At 45.3% G+C, this 19,317-nt stretch overlaps 1 protein-coding gene across 4 annotated transcripts in view; it reads left to right on the top strand.

Moving 5' to 3' along the window:
- Positions 1–17,044, top strand: part of LOC143952981 (uncharacterized) — a 66,407-nt gene extending 49,363 nt beyond the window's left edge. For all 4 annotated transcript variants that reach the window (XM_077465207.1, XM_077465208.1, XM_077465206.1 and 1 more), the window contains exons 6-11: positions 2,425–2,569; positions 4,686–4,735; positions 11,063–11,197; positions 11,607–11,718; positions 16,405–16,471; positions 16,860–17,044. In XM_077465207.1, coding sequence (XP_077321333.1) covers positions 2,425–2,569; positions 4,686–4,735; positions 11,063–11,197; positions 11,607–11,718; positions 16,405–16,471; positions 16,860–16,951 — 601 coding nt within the window. In that variant the 3' untranslated portion in view covers positions 16,952–17,044. The remainder of the gene's footprint in view (positions 1–2,424; positions 2,570–4,685; positions 4,736–11,062; positions 11,198–11,606; positions 11,719–16,404; positions 16,472–16,859) is intronic.
- Positions 17,045–19,317: the final 2,273 nt, after the last annotated feature.

Raw genomic sequence — 19,317 nt, 5'->3', positions numbered from 1 at the left:
TCCGGCCACGCCCCAGGTGGATGCAGTTAATTCAAACAAATAGGCATAGAGTAGCCGCTGTGTGATGTACAGACGAACCCTTCACCAACACTCCAATCATGCAGCCTCTTACCAAAGAGATTTGGTTACCTTTTTAACCACTTCAACCCCCCCCCCCCCCTCAGAAGATTTGGCTGCTGAATGACCAGGCCATTTTGTGCGATTCAGCACTGCGTCTCCTTAACTGACAATTGCGCGGTCGCGCGACGCTGCACCCAAACAAAATTTATGTCTTTTTTTTTCCCCCCCACATATAGAGCTTTCTTTTGGGGGGTATTTGATCGCCTCTAGTTTTCATTTTTTGCGCTATAAACAAAATAAGAGCGACAATTTTGAAAAAAACACAATTATGTATTCTACATATTTTTGATTAAAAAAAAAATAGCAATAAGAGCATATTGATTGGTTTGCACAAAAGTTATAGCGTCTACAAAATAGGGGATAGCATTTTTTTTTTTTTACTAGTAATAGTGGAGATCTGTGATTTTTATTGGGACTGCGACATTGTGGCGGACACATTTTACACTATTTTGGGACCATTGGCATGTATACAGAAATCAGAGCTATAAAAATGAACTGATTACTGTAAAAATGTCAGGGCAGGGAAGGAGTCAACACTAGGGGGCGATCAAGGGGTTAACTGTGTTCCCTAGTGTGTGTTTCTAACTGAAGGGGGGGGGGGGACTAACTAGAGGAAATGACAGATTGTGGTTCCTAGATATTTACACACACGTCCCTGTTCTGCCTCTTGCAACCGCTTGTGGCCGGCGGCCATCTCGACCATCGGCCATGAGCATCGGCACCCCCCTTAGTGCAGCGGGCACATGCGAGCACATCCGGCGATGCACACGTGCCTGCTATCCGGATCCCGCGAACTGACATATAGCTATAACGGTTCGCAGGATCGTGCCACCCTGATGGCGTCTGGTCGGCAATCGGTTAAGCAGCCACATAGCGTAGTAAACCAGCTCCAGGCAAGATTGAAAATTAAAAACTTTCCAAAGGCATCACTTCAGGTTCCAACACTATGGTTATGCTCGCAGTCCTCTCCAGATTGTCATGTATATTAGAAAAGAACAGAGAAGCCTCCTTGTGGTGTAGTACATTTAAAATCCAAATTACTTTAAATAAAGTATTGCACTAACTGAGGTATGAAGCATTAACCAGTCATTTGTGTAACCAACCATAAAGATAGCTGCGGTCCATCACGGTGTGTGATGGAATCACATGCCATAGCTCCACCCTATGTGTTTTGTCACTAGTGAGGAAAACTCATAGGGTGGAGCTACAGCATGTGACGTCATCACTCACCGTCAGACTGCGGCCACGAGGAGGTTCTCTATTTCTAACAGCTCTCTTACTGGTAAGGTTCATCCCTACATCAACATATATACAAAAAACGCAATACATTTACCCTGGGACTTTTTATATGAGACGCATCACAAACAAATCTACATGTTTGCGGCTTTATTGATCGACAGATAATTAGATTTGTATCTATTGATCAATAAAGCAGTAATTCTGTATATTAGTTATTGTTTTGTTTGTGATGCGCCGCATATAAAGTTCCAGGGTAAATGTATTGTTCTGTTTTGTTTGTTTTTTTGTATATGAAGCACATCACAAACCATAACTAATTAATATACATGATTACTGCCTTATTGATTAATGGATACAAATCTCTTCTGTTGATCCATAAATCGGTAATCACGTATATTAGTTATGTATTATGTATTAGTTATGTATTGGTTGTTTGTGTTGGGCCTCATATAAAGTCCCAGGGCAAATTGTTATTATTATTATACACTATTTAGCGCCAACAGTTTGCACAGCGCTTCACATTGTATAGAGGGGACAACACAATTACAGTACAGTTCAATACAAAAGGTACAGGAGTGCCCGGCTCATAGAGCTTACATTCTAAAGGGAGGGAGTGGTACAAAAGGTAATAGCTGCAGAGAATGATTTGATGTGGGGGTGGCTCAAGGACAGTTGTTAGGTGGGTGTGGGATAGGCTTCCCTGAATAAATGAATTTTCAGGGATCTCCTAATGGTGGATAGGGTAGGCGCTGATCAGATATACCGGGGCAGGGAGTTCCAGAGGATGGGAGAGGCTCTGGAGAAGTCTTAGACGAGCATGGGAAGAGGCAACAAGGGCACTAGATAGCAGGAGGTCCTGGGAGGAGTGGAGGGGGCGATTTGGGCGATATCTGCAGATGAGGTTGGTGATGTATTATGTTTTATGTGTATGTAGGTACGTAAGCTGCACTCGCAATGTATTCGGAAGGATAAAAACAAACCAAAAATTTTGAAAGGAAAGGCCCAGGCATAATATATACATTAAAATTTTAGTCATTACTTTCTATGATTTTCTCTCCTGTTTAGTGCACCTGCCGTAATGACCTACGTGCAACTTGAAAACCTCATTAATAAATGGAGTTTAGAGCTAGAGGATCAAGAGAAGCATTTCCTGCAACAAGCCACGCAAGTCAATCTCTGGGACAAGACCCTGATCAGCAATGGGGAAAGAGTGAGTATCCGGTATTGTGGAAGGTGCAGGAGAAACCCCATCCACGTCTTGTATGGTGATCCAAACTTTACATTTTATTCTGTGCAAAATACAAAAACATAAGAGGGGGGACATTTTTACTAAAACTGGAGAGGGCAGATTCTGATGCAGCTCTGCACGGAAACCAATCGGCTTCCAGGTTTTATTGTCCAAGCATTATTGAAATGCACAGAAATTAGAAGCGGATTGGTTGGCTGCCATGCACAGCTGCACCAGATCCTGAGCTCTCCAGTTTTTAGTAAATCTTCCCCATTGAATACATCTATGCAATACGTGCACCTTTCTGATTGTTTTATGTCGACAGCTATTTGCAGCATTACTGAAAGGATAAAACTTGGTGAAAGGTGCATCTATTGCAGAGATTTACAGAATGTCCCTGGGTCTTGGAAAATGCCAGATAACAATGTTGTACAGGCCAAGGATGTCCCCCAAACACACCAAAAGATTGATTCAGCACTAACTTTATAGTGCCACAAGCAAACGGTATGGTTGTGACACAATAAAGTGGTTCCAACACGATCCAATGGTGTTTAAGGCTTCATGTACACAGGACGTTGTTTAACCTCTCCTAAACTAATTACCTTGACAACTAGAAACCGACATTAAAAAACATCTGTTTAGCCGCGTTTACATGCTGCGTTTAGCCAGGTTTGCGTATAGAAGCGTTTTTAACCGCCTGCCGACCAGTGCACGGCGATGTACGTTGGAATAATGGCATGTCTGCGCATATGGGTGTACCTGTACGTCCCCTTTAAGACACGGCTTAGTGGGCGCGCGCCTGCCGCTTACTCCGCTAACGGGAGCCCGCGATCATTACACGAAGCGACTGAACAGGGAGATGCCTATGTAAACAAGGCATTTCCGTGTTCTGCCTAGCAACATGACAGGGATCTACTGCTCAATGTTAAGTTAGAATCACTCCCTAGGACACACTTAACCCCTTCATCGCCCCCTAGTGTTTAACCCCCTTCCCTGCCAGTGTCATTTACACAATAATCAGTGCATTTTTATAGCACTGATCGCTGTATAAATGACAATGGTCCCAAAATAGTTTCAAAAGTGTCCGATGTGTCCTCCACAATGTCGCAGTCATGATAAAAACCGCAGATCGCCACCATTACTAATAAAAAAAATTACAACAAAATTACTATAAATCTATCACCCATTTTTGTAGATGCTAAACCAATCATTATACGCTTATTGTGATTATCTTTTTTTTTTGTAAAAAAAAAAAGAGCGACAATTTTGAAAAAAAAAAGCAACATTTTTTACTTTTTGCTATAATAAATATCCCCCAAAAATATCTAAACTATCTATGTATTCTTCTACATATTTTTTGTAAAAATAAATACATAAAAAAAAAATATGTAGAAGAATACATAGATATATTAGGGGATATTTATTATAGCAAAAAGTAAAAAATATTGCATTTTTTCCTAAATTGTCGCTCCTTTTTTTTTGTTTTGTTTTATAGCGCAAAAAATAAAAACCGCAGAGGTGATCAAATACCACCAAAAGAAAGCTCTATTTGTGGGGAAAAAAAGGACACAGTGCCGTATCGCAAAAAAGTGCTCTGGTCAGGAAGGGGATAAATTCTTCCGGGCTGAAGTGGTTAAAAATTTATATATATATATATATATATATATATATATATATATAATTTTTTATTTTTTTTTGTTAAAATGAAAAACGTCTATTAACGAAACGCTGCTAAATGCGAGTTACCGTGTTTAGTAGTGTTTACATGCTGTTACAGGCATTTGCCGTTTCGAATGCCTCTGAACATCCGTCCTGAATGCTTTTTTTTTTTTTTTTGCATTCCAAAAAAGCCTTCTGATTGAACTCAACTGCCTAGAAAGGACTATAAAGGTCCCCGTGTACATGTACTGATAAGAGAACATAGAGGAGAGTTCAGGGGCAGCTGAGAAAATAAACGTCTGTTTACCAGCAGCAGTGTACATGAAGCCCAACGAATGTTTGTGGCGTTTAATATTTTGGAGTTACACATGCAACTTTAACATATAGTTGGCTGTTCTAAAGGACTGTATGTTTAATCTATATATTTTTAATTTTTTAGATCACCTCTTTACATAGAGAGATGGAGAAGGTAAAATTGGATCAAAAAAGGTAATTTAATTGTTTTTGTTAATCATGTGTACCATATATGGGGCCTTCATTTGGCAGTAAATGTTAAAAGATAAGGCGCAGTGAGGACAGAAGTGACCTGTCACAACTAGCATCGACATGCCTCCATCCCTAATAGATGAATATGTGGAAAAAGGAGGCATGTCTATGCAGTGAGTTTTGAATAAAGAATAAAATAAAATTTAATCAAATAATGCATAATTTAGTCTCCTGGCAGGGGGGATAGCTGGCATTTGTTCTCCTCGTGCTGAGCCTCCATTAATTGTGGGACGGTTGCCACTGGAGCCATGGCCATTTACCCGGAACACGCCTGACATTTCCTGATGTCTCCAAGCACTTATGTCTGAGGCGGCCATTTTCATGTAGCACGTGAGGGGGATTCTGTTGGTCCTCTAGCGCTGAATTCGGCAGTTGAAGCCAGGAAGAGCACGAGAGGCACGTGGATCTCCTCGTGGCTTGGCGCATCTGTCTGAGGATGGACAGACGGCACAGCACTGCTCCTCGGTCAGGGTGGTGAGTCCTTCTGGGGGGCCCCCTCAGTCTGTGGCAGCTAGGAGGGTGGTCTCCTCTCCTTTTCTCACCTTAGAGGGCATTCAGTCCTGGGTAGTGACAGGCGAGAGTGGGGTGGCATGGCATCTGAAGCAGGTGCCTCTCCCACAGACACCCCTGTAATGGCAGTTGGCTCCTCGAGGTTCTGCGGTGCCCCTGTATGTTTTGTCGGCAGTCCTGGAATCATTCATTTCCAGGCTTGAAGTGGCGTGCGGGCGTAAGGGGGGGTAAAAAATGCCCCCTTCCCCCTCCATCTTCTGGGGAGGGCGGCCCCTGTCTGGAAGGTTTGGATGATGCGGCCCCTGACCTTTCGGACAGTGAGCAGGGATCTTCCGTGTCCGTTGCGGCGCATGAGAAGGTGCTGGTGGATGACACTTATCATGGCAGTGCGTGATACTTTAAAAATTGAAGGTACGGCAGGGGCTTCTGCAGAGGTGTTGGTCCCTTTTGGGTCTCACAAGCCGGTCTGCACCGCAAAGGTGTTTCCCTATCTGCCTTATTTTGATAAGTTTATTTACAAATATTGGGAATGCACGCAGCGCTCTTTTTCAGTTCTGAGGCGGTTTTCGGTGCGTTACCCCCTTTGAGGAGAGTTTTTTTGAAGAAATGGACACCGTCTCCGGTTGTTGACCCTCCGGTGTCCAGGTTAAATAAGGCAACCATGATTCCGGTGGAGGGGTCCCCTTCTTTCAAGGATCCCGCCGTCAGAAAGGCCAAGGCAGTTGCTCGGTCTATGTTTACGTTGGCAGGGTTGGCTCTTCGTCCGATGCTAGCCACAGATCTGGTGTCAGACACTTGCTGAATGGGCTAAGTTGTTACACCGCGAGTTGTGTAATGAGCAAGCTTCCCCAGTCTGTGTAGAACTGGCGCACCAGTTAGTGCAAGGACTTAAGTATGTCTGTGATGCGGCCCTGTTACTTTCAAGGGTCTCGGCGTCGGCCGTAGTTCTGCTCTGGCTAATTTGGCTCAAGTGTTGATCGGTGAACCAGACATCTAAGGAAGCCTTGGCGGAATTACCTTTCCAGGGTGGGAGGCTATTTGGTGCTTCTCTTGATGAAATTATTAAGGACATTGCTGGGGGGTAAGAGTACTTCTCTCCTAGAGTGCAAAAAGGGTAAGGAGCCCTATCACAGACGGGGCTTTTTCGTCCGCCCGGGTATGTGGTTAAGCGTTCCCAGTCCAACAAGGTTCCTGCAGATAGGCAAAGGTGTCCTTGGCATCGCGAGCCAAACAAGCCTGCGGACAAGACCGCTGCCGCATGAAGGTTTACCCCAGCCCGACTTACGAGTGGGGGATTGCTTTCGGGGGTTTGAGGACCGATGGACTTCTCTTCTTTCCGACTAGTGGGTCTGCAAACTGGCTTTGTCAAGTTACAAGATCGTTTCTTTCTTGTCTTCCAGACAGGTTTTTCCCTCCAATCTTCATCTTCTCCATCTCGTCGGCAGGCCTTATTTCGAGCGGTACAGGATATACTACTGCAGGGGGTGATAGTTCCGGGGGTTCTACTCCAATCTGTTTGTAGTTCCAAAGAAAGAAGGGGTCCGTCCGATCCTGGGTATCAATTGTTTTGTGAGAGTACGGAGGTTCAGGATGGAGTCTGTTCGTTCCGTGGGGGTTGGCACTTCATCAGGGGGATTTCCTGGCCTCCTTGGACATCAAGGACGCATACTTGCATGTACCCATCTGCGTCAGGCACCAGAGGTTCCTGCGCTTTGTGACATCGTTGACGAGGGTCTTGACCAAGGTGCTGGCTCCGGTTCTGGCGCTGCTGAGACAGCGAGGGATCCCGATCGTGGGTTACCTGGATGATCTCCTCCTTCAGCCTCAAAACTGGGAGAGAATGTGACGATCACCATGCAGACCTCGGCTGAGTGTTGAATCTCCAGAAGTCTGTGTTGCTTCCGACCCAATGCATGGAGTACTTGGGATTGATCCTGGACTCTGCAAGGGTGAAAGTCTTTCTTCCATCGAGCAAAATGCAGACAAGTATGGTTATTGATGTCCCGCAAGTGGTTGTCGCTGAGCTTTTGCATGCGAGTTCTGGACCTCATGGTGGCCACCTTCAAGACGGTTCCGAATGCTCAATTTCACACTCGGGTCTTGCAGAGGGAGATCTTATCCAAATGGGACAAATCCCCAACATCCCTAGATTGTCGGATCCGTGTGGGTCATTCAAACAAGGCTTCGCTTCTTTGGTGGCTACGGTCCCTGGCCCTTTGGTCCGGGAAGTTGTTCCCTACTCTCCATTGGACTGTGATGACGACAGATGCCAGCCTGACCGGCAGGGAGGGAATTTTGGGCCTCCATTTAGCCCAGGGCCACTGGATGCCGGAGGAATCCCGCCTGTCAATCAACGTTATGGAGTTGCGGACTATAAGGCTGCTCCTCTCCACCTAGTCGCAGCGGCTGCATGGTCGCCCGTAATCATCGGGGGGGGGGGGGCGGGGACGAGGAGCTCAGCTGCGGCGCTGAAGGTCTCTCACATTCTGTGGGTAGAGCATCCTGTGCCGGCTCTGTCAGCCGTTTATATTCCGGGCGTAGAAAACTGGCAAGCAGATTACCTCAGCCGTCAGTTGCTGCATCCAGAAGTGTTTTGTCTCATTTGCCTGCGGTGGGGCACACCGGACGTGCATCTTCTGGCCTATCGTCTCAAACGGAAGGTGCGGTGATTAGTGGCCAGAACGAGGGATCCCTTGGCGGAGGTGTCAGATGCGCTGGTGGCTCCATGGGGGCATTATGAACTAATTTACGCCTTCCCTCCTCTCAAACTCCTTCCTCTTTTGCTGCGCAGGGTAGAGGCCGAGGGTATTCCGGTAATTCTGGTCGCTCCAGACTGGCCTCGGCGTCCTTGGTACGCCGACGTAGTACAGATGGTGGCGGAGGTTCCCTGGCAGCTGCCGGTGTCGGAGGATCTTCTGTCCCAGGGTCCGATATTCCACCCTGCTTTACTGTATCTGGCTTTAACGGCATGGCTGTTGAAAGCCAGGTGCTAAGATACCGGGGGCTGCCGGCTTCTGTGATTCCCAGTATGTAAAGGGTGTGTAAGTCCACTTCTCGGAAGATTTATCATCGCACCTTTAAGACTTTCTTCTCTTTGTGTGAGGCTGCGGGGCGGCATCTGCGTTTCTATTCGGTATCTAAGATCCTGGTGTTCTTGCAGCATGGAGTTGATCAGAAGCTTGATTTGAGCACCATCAAGGGGCAGATATCGGTTCTGGCTATCTTTTTTTCAGCGGCCATTGGTGGCTCACTTGTTGGTGCGCACATTTATTCAGGGGGTTCACCATGAGGCTCCCCCGATACGCCCGCCGCTGCCTCCGTGGGATCTGAATCTGGTGCCCTCAGTACTCCAGAAACCACCATTCAAGAACATTAGAGAGATCCCCCTACTTACACTCTCTCAGAAGGTTGTCTTTCTAGTTGGCAATAATGTCCGCAAGGTGGGTTTCTGAGCTAGCGGCCTTGTCATGCAAGTCTCCCTATTTGATTCTGCAGCCCTCGTTTCTTCCTAAGGTGGTATCTGCCTTTCATCTAAATGAGGACATTGTTCTTCCTTCCTTGTGTCCGCGGCCGTCTCATTCTAAGGAGATCGCCTTACATTCTTTGGATGTGGTTCGGGCTCTCCGGGTGTATCTGTCTGCTACGGCTTCCTTTTTCGTAGGTCAGATTCAGTGTTTGTCTCTGTGGCTGGTCCAAGAAAGGGCCTGACGGCTTTGTCAGCCACCATTTCTCGTTTGATCAGACAGATTGTTGTCCAGGCTTATGCCATAAGGGGGCGGGTACATCCTTTTCCCGTCACGGCGTATTCTACCAGGGCAGTTTGTGCTTCCTGGGCCTTATGGCATCAAGCGTCCGTTTCTCAAGTGTGTAAGGCGGCGACGTGGTCGTTGGTGCACACTTTCACCAAGTTTTACAAGGTGGATGTTGGGGCATCTTCAGATTCGTGTTTTGGCCGCAAAGTTTTGCAAGCGGCTGTCTGAGGTTGCAGCTCCTTTTATGGGGAGTTCTTTTGTTGTGGGTAGAGTTTATTTTTTTCTGTGTTCCCACCCTTCCATATAGAACTCAAGACTGAAGGTGCTGTGTCCGCCAATGAACAAAAGAGAAAATGGGATTTTTTTTTTCTACTTGTAAAATCCCTTTCTCTGAAGTTCATTGACGGACACAGCACACACCCCTCCTGTTTGTGTTTGTGCTGCTTTAGAACGAACTGAGCTGACGGCGGCAGAGTGGGGGGTTACTGCCAGTAAGGACCACCCTGGGCGGTGCTGTGCTTGGTTTTTTTATTTTCTGCCTAGTCCTACTCCTGAAGGTGGCGATATAACCCTAAGGTCAAGACTGAAAGTGCTGTGTCCGTCAATGAACTTCAGAGAAAGGGATTTTACAGTAAGTAGAAAAAAATCTAATTTTTCCAGCACTGCCTTAACCCTCTTGGGCATGGAGTTCACCAAAGCTTCACAGGTTGTCACTGGAGTCCTCTTCCACTCCTCCATGACGACATCACGGAGCTGGCGGATGTTAGAGCCCTTGCGCTCCCCCACTTTCCGTTTGAGGATGCCCAACAGATGCTCAATAGGGTTTTGGTCTGGAGACATGCTTGGCCAGTCCATAACCTTTGCCCTCAGCTTCTTTAGCAAGGCAGTGGTCGTCTTGGAGGTGTGTTTGGGGTTGTTATCATGTTGGAATACTGCCCTGCAGCCCAGTCTCTGAATGAACTGTAGCTCCCCAATGCCGGCAGTACTCATGCAGCCCCAGACCATGATACTCCCACCACCATGCTTGACTGTAGGCAAGACCCACTTGTCTTTGTATTCCCCACCTGGTTGCCACCACACACACTTGTCACCATCTGAACCAAATAAGTTTATCTTGGTCTCATCAGACCACAGGACATGGTTCCAGTAATCCATGTCCTTAGTCTGCTTGTCTTCAGCAAACAGTTTGGGGGCTTTCTTGTGCATCATCATTAGAAGAGGGTTCCTTCTGGAATGACAGACCTGCAGACCAATTTGATGCAGTGTGTGGTGTATGGTCTGACAACTGACAAGCTGACCCCCCCACCCCTTCAACCTCTGCAGCAATGCTGGCAGCACTCGTATGTCCATTTCCCAAAGACAGCCTCTGGATATGACGCTGAGCAGGTGCACTCAACTTCTTTGGTCGACCATGGCGAGGCTTGTTCTGAGTGGAACCTGTGCTGTTAATCCGCTGTATGGTCTTTGTCACCGTGCTGCAGCTCAGTTTCAGGATCTTGCCAATCTTCTTATAGCCTAGCCCTAGGCCATCATTATGTAGAGCAACAATTATTTTTTTCAGATCCTCAGAGAGTTCTTTGCCGTGAGGTGCCATGTTGAACTTCCAGTGACCAGTATGAGAGAGTGAGAGCTATCACACACCTGCTCCCCATTTACACCTGAGACCTTGTAACACTAACGAGTCACATGATGAGGGAAAATGGCTAATTGGGCCCAATTTGAACATTTTCACTTAGGGGTGTACTACTCACTTTTGTTGCCATCTTAGACATTAACGACTGTGTGTTGAGTTATTTTGAGGGGACAGCAAATCTACACTGTTATACAAGCTGTACACTCACTACTTTACATTGTAGACAAGTGTCATTTCTTCAGTGTTGTCACATGAAAAGATAGAAGAAAATATTTACACAAATGTGAGGGGCGTACTTACTTTTTTGATATGTGTGTAATTTGGTTTTCATCTCTGCGTTTACTTGAAGTTCAGCTTTTTTTTTTTTTTTTTTAGATTGGACCAAGGATTAGATTTCATCCTCTCCCAGCAGAAAGAACTAGAAGATATCCTGGGCCCTCTAGAGGACTCGGTCAGAGAGCAAAATGGAACCATCTACCTCCAGCATGCAGATGAAGAAAGAGAAAAGACGTAAGATTGGGTGAAAAAGTTTATTTCAGGTCCAGCAGTCTTGCATATTGTAAATGCATATGGCTTTGATCTGTAATAGTAAACCCCTCCCCCCCCCCTTTTTTTTTGGGTGGGGTGTTTCACCATCTTGTATACCTCAACTCATTGACCCAGAATGGACAGTGGGTGGGGCATAGCGCTAAAGTAGATTGGTGCCTGGTGCAATTTTTGTTTGCAAACACTTTTTTAAAGTGAACTTGTTGAGCCATAAACACCGGGCCCGGCCATTGCTGACCTCCTGAAAATGGCAGTCGCTCGCCTTCCTTTATTCATATAACCATATTGTACTAAAGTTCACTGCTAATTTAGGATATGTCTTTAATTCACAATGCATTCCGTAGAATTTCAAATAATCTTTCTTCTCCAACAGTTACAAACTGGCAGAAAACATTGATGCCCAACTGAAGCGAATGTCACAGGATTTGAAGGATGTCATCGAACATCTGAACACATCCGCTGGACCCGGAGACTCCAGTAACCCGGTGAGAGTCCTTGGCTTTTATTTTTATTTTTTCCCCAATAATCTCTGCAGAAGGATCAGTGTTTTTAATTATAGGAAATCTATAGTGAGAGAATATGAAGACCAGAGATTGGCCAGGCAACTACTATTCTTTGGAAAAAAGTCAGCTGTATATCATATCTGGGTTCAGGCAAAAAAAAAAAAAATTCAGTACATCTCTCCAATACATGTTCATTCATCATATTTTATTTCTTTCACCACTTGCCTATCGCCTAATGTACTTGTACTGCGGTAGGTCGGCTCTATTGCGCAAAATCGCATACCTGTGCATTATTTTGTGCAGTAGTCACTAGGGGGTATGCGCCACTGGAGGTGCGACCGTGCGCTGATTGGACAGAGGGAGTCAATCGGTAGGTCCTGTGATTGTTCCCCCATAGAGGCAGAATGGCGGTCTGCTATGTAAACGAGACAGATCACCGTTCTGACAGGAGAAGATAGAGATCTTGTGTTCCTCCTAAGCAGGTAAAACGGATCTCTGTCTTCACCCAGTCAGAACTATCCCCACACAGTTAGCAAGCACCAGCTATAATGTATGTACTGTTTTATGTACAGCGTTTTACACCATTGTTTTTAAAAATCTATTTTTTCAGGTTTCAAAACATTGTGTTTTCAAAAGTTTGCCCTTAAAGTCCCATAGTACTGGGTGGGGTACTTTTTTATTTGTAACTATATAATATATTGGGATGTTGGCAACAAAAAATTGAGTTTTGTTTACTCTCCGTAGTGGCTCTCCTTCTATAATCTAGTTGGCAAACACCAACTAGGTACACATTTTAACAATTCGGTGTTACCCCCTTCCCTGCCAGTTTCATTCATACAGTGACCGTGCATGTTTTTAGCACTGACCACTGTATTGGTGTCACTGGTCCCCAAAAAAATTGTCACTTGGTGTTCGATTTGTCCACCACAATGTTGCAGTCACTCTAAAAAATCCCTGATCACCGCCATTACTAGTAAAAATAAATAATGATGCCACAAAAATATCCCGTAGTTTATAGACGCGATGACATTTGTGCAAACCAATATGCACTTATTGATTTTTATTTTTATCAAAGCATGCAGCAGAATACACAGCCTAAAATGATGAAGAAATTTGATTGATATATATATATATATATATATATATATATATATATATATATATATATATATATATATATATATATATATATATATATATATAAATCTCTCTCTTTATAATATATATATATATATATATATATATAAAAATCTCTCTCTCTCTTTATAATATATATATATATATATATATATATATAAAAAAAATTCTCTCTCAAAATTGTCTTCTCTTTGTTTATAGTGCAAAAAATAAAAACCGCAGAGGTGATCAAATACCTAAAAGAGCTCTATTTGTGGGCAAAAAAAAGACATCAATTTTATTTTGGTAATGCAGTGCCGTATCGCAAAAAAAAAAAAAAAAATGGCCTGGTCATTAAGGGGGTAAAACCATCCAGGGCTGCAGTGGTTAATGTGGTAGTAAACTTTGCTTTTGAACTTGTACCTACAGGTGATGCCTGTGCCACAGTGCGAAAGTTCAAGGCATGATGGGCTATTATAGTACAGGGTAACCTGCCTGGCTACTTCATATACAGCGCACATGCATTTACTTCTTTAACCACTTGCCGACCGCCGCACGACGATGTACGTCGACAGAATGGCACGGGCAGGTATATGGGCAAACATGTACGTCCCTGCCTTCCCGCGGGTGGGGGGCCCGATCGCCCCCCCCCCCCCCCCGGTGCCAGCGGCGGTCAGATTCCGTGCAGAGCGATTCGGGATGAGGGGGCGGCCATTCATTCATGGCCACCCCCTCGCGATCGCTCCTGACGAATGGAATTGCAGCATGACATCACTTCCTCTCCTGTAATGTAAACACAGGCAGAGGAAGTGATGTAATCTCTCCTCCGTGTCGGTATTTTTCGTTCCGGCACCGAGGAGAGAGGATCGGTGAGTTGCACAAACACTACACTATACAGTAGAACACGCCAGGCACACTTTCACCCCCGATCACCCCCCAATCACCCCTGCACCCCCAGTCACAGTGACACCAATTGCATTTATTTATTTTTATTTTTTTATTATTGCATTGGTGTCATTTGTGACTGCAATAACTGTTAGGGCAGTTAGGGTTAGCCCCCTTTAGCTCTAGGGTACCCCCCTAACCCCCCCAATAAAGGTTTAACCCCGTGATCACCCCCCGTCGCCAGTGTCACTAAGGCTGGGTTCACATTGCAGCAGTTTATGAGAACGGATGTGATTCGCAGTGCAAATCACATCCAATCTCTGTGCGATGCGAGTTCAGCCATACAGATAGTATGGCTGAATTCGCATTGCACCCGCCGCAAACTCGCACGAGACCCTTTTTTTGGTCCGCAGCAGAATCGGATCGCATGGGTGTTCACACCATGCGATCCGATTCCTGTCTGAGTTTGCAGATCGCACTGCGATATGCGAACTGATCTGGGGGTGTCATTAACATTTCACTGACACTCCCTGCAGTTCGCATAGGGCAGTGTGAACTGCCGCCGGGAGGCATGCGATGCGGGAACCCGCTGCGGATTCGCGGCGTTCCCGCATCGCTCCAGTATGAACCAAGCCTAATAAGCGATCGTTTTTCTGATTGCTGTATTAGTGTCACAGGTGACGCTAGTTAGGCAGATAGGTATTTAGGTTCGCCGCAGCTTTTTATAGCGCTAGGGACCCCCATATACTACCGCATAAAGCCCCCTGATTGCCCCCTAGTTAACCCTTTCACCAGTGATCACCATAGAACTGTTACAGGTGACGCTGGTTGGTTAGTTATTTTTTTATAGTTTCAGGGCACCCGCCATTTATTACCTAATAAAGGTTTAACCCCCTCATCACCCGGCGGGTGATATAAGTTTGAGGGTCAGATAAGGTCTGCGTCGCCCCAGGCAGCGTCAGGTTAGTGCCAGTACCGCTAACACCCACGCGCAAAGCATACACCTCCCTTAGTAATATAGTATCTGATCAGATCTATATTAGCGTCGTCAGCAGTTTAGGTTTCCCAAAACGCATTGTTAGCGGGATCAGCCCAGATACCTGCTAGCACCTGCGTTTAGCCCCTCCGCCAAGCCCAGCCCAGCCCACCGAAGTGCAGTATCGATCAATCACTGTCACTTACAAAACACAACACACATAACTGCAGCGTTCGCAGAGTCAGGCGATAGGTAGTGAGGAGTGAAATCAAAAATTTACACCCTTAGAAATCCTGAAGGCGGTGCTTGGATTTCGGGGCCCCGTACGCGGCTAGGCTCCCAAAAAGTCCCACACATGTGGTATCCCTGTACTCAGGAGAAGCAGCAGAATTTATTTTGGGGTGTCATTTCACATATGCCCATAGCATGTGTGAGCAATATATCATTTAGTGACAACTTTGTGAAAAATAAAGTTTGTAATTTTTTCGCAACTTGTGGCAAAATATAAAATATTCCATGGACTCAACATGCCTCTCAGCAAATAGCTTGGGGTGTCTACTTTCTAAAATGGGGTCATTTGTGGGTGTTTTGTGCCATCTTGGCATTTTATGGCCTTCAAAACTATGATAGGTAGTGAGGAGTGAAATTACAAATGTATGCCCTTAGAAATCCTGAAGGCAGTGCTTGGCTTTTGGGGCCCCCGTACGCGGCTAGGCTTCCAAAAAGTCGACCACATGTGGTATCCCCGTACTCAGGAGAAGCAGCAGAATGTATTTTGGGGTACAATTCCACATATAACCATGGCATGTGTGAGCAATATATCATTTAGTGACAACTTTGTGTAAAAAAAAAAAAAAATAATAATTTTTTTTTTTTGTCATTATTCAATCGCTTGAGGCAAAAAAATAAAATATTCAATGGGCTCAACATGCCTCTTATCAATTTCCTTAGGGTGTCTACTTTCCAAAATGGGGTCATTTGGGGGGGTTTTGTACTGCCCTGCCATTTTAGCACCTCAAGAAATGAGATAGGCAGTCGTAAACTAAAAGCTGCGTAAATTCCAGAAAACGTACCTTAGTTTGTAGATGTGACAACTTTTGCGCAAACCAATAAATATACAGTTATTGACTTTTTTTTTACCAAAGACATGTGGCTGAATACATTTTGGCCTAAATGTATGACTAAAATTGAGTTTATTGGATTTTTCTAATAACAAAAAGTAGAAAATATCATTTTTTTTCAAAATTTGCGGTCTTTTTACGTTTATATCGCAAAAAATAAAAATCGCACAGTCAGTCAAATACCTTTAAAAGAAAGCTCTATTTGTGGGGAAAAAAAGGACGCAAATTTTGTTTGGGTACAACATTGCATGTCCGCTTAAAGCAGCGCAGTGCCAAATTGTAAAAAGACCTCTGGTCATTGACCAGCAAAATGGTCCGGTCTGAAAGTGGTTAAAAAGAATAGGTTTGAAACTTTTGTCTTTTTTTTTTTTTTTTTTTTATATGATCTAGCTTATAGAGACTTTAGATTATAGGGCAAGGCTAACGTCTTGGTAATTTTTGTATGGAGTTTGAAGGCTGGGGGAAAAAAAAAAAAAACCCCAAGATAAAAAAAATACATTCTTTTATGATATTTATTGAAAATTAGAGTTTTGAATGAACTTTAAATAATATATTGTGTTATATTTACAGCTTCAACAGATCTGTAAAATCCTCAATGCTCACATGGACTCCTTGCAGTGGGTTGATCAGAATTCTGGTGAGTGTCACTTTTATATTTGTAGCTGCTTATAGCACTCTTTTTTTTTATTTTTTATTTTTTTTTCTCCTTAGGTGTTGGTTCTAATATGCCTTGTATTGTTGTCTTAGGAAATTGAGCTTCCATCAGGGGAGGGGTGCAATTGCTATATTTTGTATTTCTTAATTGTACGTCACAAGATTTCACGATATCCATAATGCTTGGATTACCTTCACCTTTCCAGGTAAATGGACACTGGCAAAAAAATAAAAATTGTGTGCTATCAATGAGGAGAGCACAATCCCGATGGCGGTCCTCCATTGTCATCCCTGAGGAATAGTCACCCTAGGGTGTTACCAATCGTAGCTTGGCTGCCTACATTTATTTGTTACTATCTTGTGTTTTCCAGCTCTTCTCCAGAGGAAAGTGGAACAGGTGACAAAGGAATGTGAGAATCGGAGGAAGGAACAAGAGAGAGGATTTCCTATTACATTTGATTAAGCGTAATAAATGTAAGGCTGTCCTAAAATATATAATATTATGTTCAATTTTGCTTCTTTTTTTTCATTTTGTTAATAAAGGATTTGTTCTTCATCCCGATGGCTGAATTATTTTACTATTCATCGAGGGATTAGCAGAATGGAGTCCCTGTGAGTTTTTTACTGATATCTGAAGAAATTTATCTTCACTTCCTGTCCTGCTGACATTTTTACCAGACAGTAAATTAGTGGGAGTGGGGAACTCTCCAACAGCAACACAGACAGAAGTAAAAGTGTTTTATTTCGTAGAATAGGGTGTAAGGCAAGAACCCACTAGATTTTCTCCTAAAAAAAAAAAAAAAAAAAATGTAAAGAGAAAAAATATTCCCTCAGGAGGGCATGGGATTTTAACGGATGTGTTATGTACTGTCAAACCGAGACAAGCACAATGGTTTCTAAAATTATTAAAGATTTATTGAAAGTTACGGATATAAAATAACAATACAATAATATCAATGGTCACACATTATTGACCATAGCGGATACGTGATGCACACAATGCGAAAAGATGCTTTAATTATGCAGAGAAGCCGACGCGTTTCACAAACTGCTTCTTCAAGGCGGCTCGGCCTGCATCTATTACATTGTATAGATTACAAAAAAGTATCAACGGCAGAAAATGATATAATATACCCTTTTTGTATACAATGTTTGTAAATGTATTTTTCTGCTGTTGATACTTTTTGTAATCCAGGGCTCGACAAACCCCAGGCGCCAGGTCGCCAATGCGACCAGAAATCGCGACCTGGCGCCTAAGCTGCCACCAGCCCACTCACTATCGATGCCCCAGACATGCAGCAGCATTAACACTGACTGCCTTCCTCCTCCCTCCTTCACACTCTGCAGCACCATGCTGTGTGTGAAACTGACACTCAATGGAGAGAGGAGGATCTGTCAGCCTGATGTCAGGGTGGGCGGGACCCGGTGGGGGCGGGACCCAGCAAGCTATCAAACACCAGCCAATGGGATCTGGGCGGGCCGCTACGTGTATGTGGCCCGCCCCTTTTCTTAAGCAGCCCAATCGTTGGCTGGTGTTTGATAGCTGCTGAGTCCCGCCCACCCGGCCGGGTCCCGCCCACCCGGCCGGGTCCCGCCCACCCCAACATCAGGCTGAAATCTGACATATCCACCTCTCTGTTACTTGTCAGTTTCACACCCCGGCAGGGTCCCGCCAGCTCCTCTGTTACATTTCAGTAACAGAGTGCTCCGTGTGAAACCTGCCAGTGCCAATCAGTGCCACCTCCAATCAATACCACCTGCCACCAACCAGTGCCACCTGCCAGCTCCAACCAGTGCCACCGCCAATCAATACAACGTGCCACCTGCCACCAACCAGTGCCACCGCCAATCAGTGCCAGTGCCAACCAGTGGCACCTGCCAGTGCCACCACCAATCAGTGCCACCTGCCAGCGGCAACCAGTGCCATCTGCCACCGCCAATCAGTGCCCCCTGCCAGCACCAACCAGTGCCACCTGCCAGCTCCAACCAGTGCCACCGCCAATCAATACAACCTGCCACCACCAACCAGTGCCACCTCCAATCAGTGCCACCTGCCACCGCCAATCAGTGCCAGTGCCAACCAGGGGCACCTGCCAGTGCCACCACCAATCAGTGCCACCTGCCAGCGGCAACCAGTGCCACCGCCAATCAGTGCCACCACAAATCAGTGCCACCTGCCACCACAAATCAGTGCCACCTGCTAGTGCCAACCAGTGCCACCGCCAATCAATACCACCTGCAACCACCACCCAGTGCCACCTGCCAGTGCCGAGTGCCACCGCCAATCAGTGCCATCTGCCAACACCAACCAGTGCCACCGCCAATCAGTGCCATCTGCCAGTGACAACTAGTGCCATCGCCAACCAGGGCCGCCTGCCATCACCAACCAGGGCCACCTGCCATCACCAACCAGGGCCACCTGCCATCACCAACCAGGGCCACCTGCCATCACCAACCAGGGCCACCTGCCAGTTCCAAACCAGTGTCACCTGTCGGTGCCATCTGGCAGTTCCACGTGCCTTCCAGTGGCTGCCAGTGCCAGCCAGTTCCATCTGTTGCCAGCCTTACTCTTTCTGGTCAGCCCATACCCCTGATGTAACAGCGTTTCAATGGAGTTATTGACTGGGTGCTCCATTGTGAGTTAGGGATAGGGGTGAAAATGAGTGGCCTTACCCCGGGAGCTGAAAAAAAAACTGGCTCCTAATTTTTAACTGGCTCCTAAATTCAAAGCAAATTTGTCAACCCCTGTTGTAATCTATACAATGTCATAGATGCATGCCGAGCCGACTTGAAGAAGCAGTTTGTGAAACATGTCTTTACGCATAGTGT

Source organism: Lithobates pipiens, unplaced genomic scaffold, assembly GCF_037356315.1.
Source record: "Lithobates pipiens isolate NorthernLeopardFrog02 unplaced genomic scaffold, aLitPip1_a1.2 Scaffold_1, whole genome shotgun sequence".
In the NCBI taxonomy this organism is placed as follows: Eukaryota; Metazoa; Chordata; class Amphibia; order Anura; family Ranidae; genus Lithobates; species Lithobates pipiens.
The sequence above is the reverse complement of the archived record's forward strand: the minus strand, read 5'-3'. Positions and strand labels throughout refer to the sequence as shown.